Source organism: Trypanosoma theileri, assembly GCF_002087225.1.
Source record: "Trypanosoma theileri isolate Edinburgh chromosome Unknown TM35_Tth_41_V1, whole genome shotgun sequence".
NCBI lineage: Eukaryota > Euglenozoa > Kinetoplastea > Trypanosomatida > Trypanosomatidae > Trypanosoma > Trypanosoma theileri.
The window spans coordinates 139,215-143,391 of record NW_021639883.1 but is presented as its reverse complement, the minus strand read 5'-3'; the positions used below and the strand labels follow the sequence as shown (position 1 = coordinate 143,391).

The window sequence follows — 4,177 nt, the reverse complement described above, 5'->3', positions numbered from 1 at the left end:
TTATTATTATTATTACTGTTAAATAAATAAAAAAAGATATTAACCCTTCTAAGAGCGTATCGAGTAAATGTCCCGCGAGGATACCGAGACGGTAGTGGACGGCACGCCCACGCCCTCCATCACCACAACGGCCGAGCCCCCATCGTGCGAGGAGGGAAATGAACCAACGCTCCTCTCAGCACTCGAGGACGGCGAGGCCTACGCACGGCGGATCCTCAAACAACAATGGTTTCGGGGTTACTCCGCACTGAAGGCAAAGGCGGAATTAGAATCCGCAGGGATTTCACTTCTGCAGAAACACGGAATGGGCGGAGAGGAGTCTTCTGCAGTAGAGGAAGTGCCGCAGGATTCCACAGGCGCAGCCGCGGCCAAGTTCAGACAAGATAGAGAAAGAGGAGAATTTCTTTATCGTGAATACACCGAACGTGGGGAGTTGGAAATGGAGGAGTTCTTTGCTCTCTCTGAACTGCAACTTAACATGCAAGAGACTCTGGAACGATTCATGCTGGAAAAGGAAGCGATGGAAATGTTAAATCTTGTAAGTGATGTATTAAAGCCTAAAATTCGTTGGCGGTATGTTTATGCGTGGGGCATCGTCACTGCCGCCTCTTCCGCTCCAACATTTTCAGATATGAATCGTATACGATGTACACAACGACACAAACCAGCATACATGCGTGTACCCCCGCGGACCTGTACAGTGCCGATTGAACCAAATCCCTTTTGGGAACCAGTGGAAGTGGAATCAACATCTATACAACGTATTCAAATGCGTTCAGAGGTGTAAAATAAAATAAAAATAAAAATGAAAACAAAAATGGACTTTATTGCTCTAAGGAGTTCAACACGATTCTTTTTTCTTTCTCTTTTTGTTTCGAGTTTTTTTTCTTTTTCTTTTATGTATACATATATAGGTGCATGTATACACAAAGAGGTTTATATATATATATAGTTTCTTTTTCTTGTGTTTCTTACACTTATAATAGTTTGAATATATACGACATCTGTTTGCATGGTTTCTATTTATGTCGGCTTTTCTTTTTTTCCCAATGTGTGTTTTTTTGTGTGTTCTTTATATTGCTCTGCGTGTTGACTATGATGTTTTTAATTATTACTGTCCTTTTTGCAGAGAGAACTTAAAAGAGACTAATAGGGATTTTTAAAAAAAGCCGCACTCGTTCTAAGTTCCGTGCACTACTGATGCGTCCTGAGTGACAATGTATGATAGGATATATATATATATATATATATATTTATGATGATGATGGTATGATTATATTTTTCTTGATGGAATATATTGAATAATTTTTTTTAGTTGTAGCCATAACGATTTCCTTTACTGTGAAAGTTCCCTGTTTTCTTTTTTCTTCTTTTATTACTTTTTCCTCTTGTATTTCTCTCCTAATTTTTTTTCCCCTTTCATTTCTCTTTCTACTGTATCCCATACGTACATGAAACTTCTTATATATATATATGTATTATATTTCCACATTTATTAGGAAAGACAGTGTGTAGTCTTATCATGACATCAGACGTGTCTTCAGCTACACCTTCTGTGAATCCCGATGGGAGATGCTGCGATTTTTATCTTCCACGGAAGAAGAGATTCTGCCGAACAGAGAAACGTATTGGCAGTCGTTTTTGCTACACACATGATATACCGGTCTCTTTATCGGATCTACAAGAAAAAACAACGACTGAAGTGGAGGGGAATAGTTCGACCGATAATAATAATAATAATAATAATAATAATAATAATAATAATAATAATAATAATAAAGAAGAAGAACACAAACAGCAAATAGCATCTCAACAAGGCGTACGTGTACCGTGTCCTATTAACCCTAATCACACCGTCTATGCGAATAGACTACAGCATCATGTAAAGGTTTGCCCAGACTTGCGTTTTCTCCCTCATACAGTTCCATACTATAAAGAGGATTTGCATGCATTTCGTGGACAAATGTATTGCCGTGATGAGAACACAGAATCAGAGCGATTTACGCATCATCACTTGGACGCTGCGACACTTGAGAGTCTCATCGATCGTGTGCGGGATTGTTATAATAATGTGATTAAACCGCAGATGGTGATTCTCTCAGAGGAGCCACAGTGTATGATGAACACCCACACAAATGAGAATACACGCCTACCATCCACAAAACACAGTCCACAACACCGAGCTCTCCTTCGATGTCTTGCAATTGCGATGAATGGTTTCTTTACATCTAAACAACAACAACAAGAAGGAGAAAAAGAAGAGACAAAGAGTGGTAGTGGTGAAGTTGTGGGGTTTTTGGAATTGGGTGCCGGTAAAGGTGGACTTGCACTTGCCCTACAGCAATCACTTATGGCCACCGCAATGAATAAAGAAGATAAGAAAAGTTTAACCACTAACGTAGATAAAGAAGAAGAAGAAACAGGAAATGTGAATGATATTGAAAGTGTACTACTACCTGGGAAAGTTTCCGCTTCTCCTCGAATTGTAGTTGTGGATATGGGTACATTCCGGCGTAAGGGGGATGCCTGTGTTCGTCGCAGCCGTATACCTCTTGTGCGGTTGCGTTTAAATATAAAAGATCTTCATCTTGCGAAAGCATTACGTGATCCTTGTATTCGTAAACGTGTACGAGATGATGTAAAGGATGATGACACCTCTAATAATGTTGTTTCTACTAATACTATTTCTACAATTACTACTACTAATACTACTACTATTGTTGATGGTAATTCTACAGTGGAGGATCAAGACGATAATGTTCCCCAGCAGCAGCAGGAGGAGGAGGACATTTCATCTACTTCACTCGAACGTTGGGTGGCATTAGGCAAACACCTCTGCGGTGCCTGTACAGACTTTGCACTTTCCTCCATTACTTCCCCTGATCTCAACACCGTTGGAAACGCTTCCTTCATTGCAGTTGTGTTAGCCACCTGCTGTCACCATAGATGTGAACTAAAACACCTCAACCCGTTAACATCTCTATCAGATAATAATGATAATTCTCATTCTTTACTGCGTTTGCCAGGAACTGAATATGTTGTATCTGCTAAGGAGTTTGCTGCCATGACTTCCATGTCATCTTGGGCTGTTAGCGGTGATTTTGTAAATAATGAAAAACGTCTCATAGGCCTTTATTGCAAACGCGTCATTGACGCTCTTCGTGTGGAGTATTTAAAGAATCAGGGATTTCGATCTGCATACCTATGTGAGTACGTTAACAGAAGTATTACAGAGGAAAATGTCTGCATAATTGCTTTTCGTTAGTATACCTCTACGCATCGCCATAACCGTATAATCAATAGAGTTCTATTCGATCTCTTTCTTACCTCAATATCCTATAATAAATATTCTGGTGTATATTATTTGATTATGTTAATTTCTTTTCACATGACACTACATATTCCCAACCTCTTATAATACCATTTTCTTCCTATTGCCTCTTTTTATTTCTTTTCTTTTTTATTATGTAGTGTGTTAAGGCATCACATACGTCTTTTATTATTTATTCTTTAGTTCGCCTTACCAATCATCTACAGCTCATTCGCATCAAAAGAATACCATTGTTTTTTTTTTTGGAAATTGTACACATTATGCACAACGCTCATTGTATTATCAATCCAAAAAGAAAATGGTATGATACAATAACCATGATAATAAGTATATTATATACCTAATGAATGTCCCACATTATATTTTGCGAAGAACACCCTTTCATTTACTACCTCATTGTGTTTGGTATTCCATCTATGGATGTTGATGGAAGGCGGAGACGCCGTTATCTGCAGCGGACTACGTGCTGGCAGTTCCCGGGTGTTGCACGGAGGGCGAATAACTTCACTGGGGCCATGTTGGTGTTGTATGTACTTGCACGGCACCCATCACAGGGATATGAATATTCTGAGTCACTACTGAAGGAAGTGGCAGATTATCATGATGTCATTACACTCTCAATGAATGAGGGGCGTGTTACCAGTAATAGTTCTATCCTTTTTGCAAAGTGGGGTGTGGAGGCAGGTGTTGGTTTGAGCAGGAAAACATATCTTTGGTTTGAAATGGCATTACGTTTGTTTCCTTCTGTTAAATACATTTCCAAGGGTGATGATGACATGTTTCTACGTGTCCCGCAGTTTCTTACTGATCTTATCTCCATGAATGATAAAATAATTTATTGGGGAA

The 4,177-nt window shown here is 39.2% G+C and overlaps 3 protein-coding genes across 3 annotated transcripts; all 3 read left to right on the top strand.

Annotated features, from left to right (window-relative positions):
• Positions 1-67: 67 nt before the first annotated feature.
• On the top strand, positions 68-787 carry TM35_000411510 (uncharacterized protein; the record flags this gene model as incomplete). Its single annotated transcript, XM_029029859.1, has 1 exon — positions 68-787. One exon carries the CDS (start codon positions 68-70, stop codon positions 785-787), a length of 720 nt encoding a protein of 239 aa, XP_028878847.1.
• A 735-nt stretch (positions 788-1,522) lies between these two features.
• On the top strand, positions 1,523-3,265 carry TM35_000411500 (uncharacterized protein; the record flags this gene model as incomplete). The annotated part of the gene is made up of 1 exon (XM_029029858.1): positions 1,523-3,265. The coding sequence occupies one exon, from the start codon at positions 1,523-1,525 to the stop codon at positions 3,263-3,265; it is 1,743 nt and encodes a 580-aa protein (XP_028878846.1).
• A 482-nt stretch (positions 3,266-3,747) lies between these two features.
• On the top strand, positions 3,748-4,176 carry TM35_000411490 (putative UDP-Gal or UDP-GlcNAc-dependent glycosyltransferase; the record flags this gene model as incomplete). The annotated part of the gene is made up of 1 exon (XM_029029857.1): positions 3,748-4,176. A coding segment is annotated over one exon (429 nt), but the record flags the coding sequence as incomplete, so codon positions are not given.
• Position 4,177: the final 1 nt, after the last annotated feature.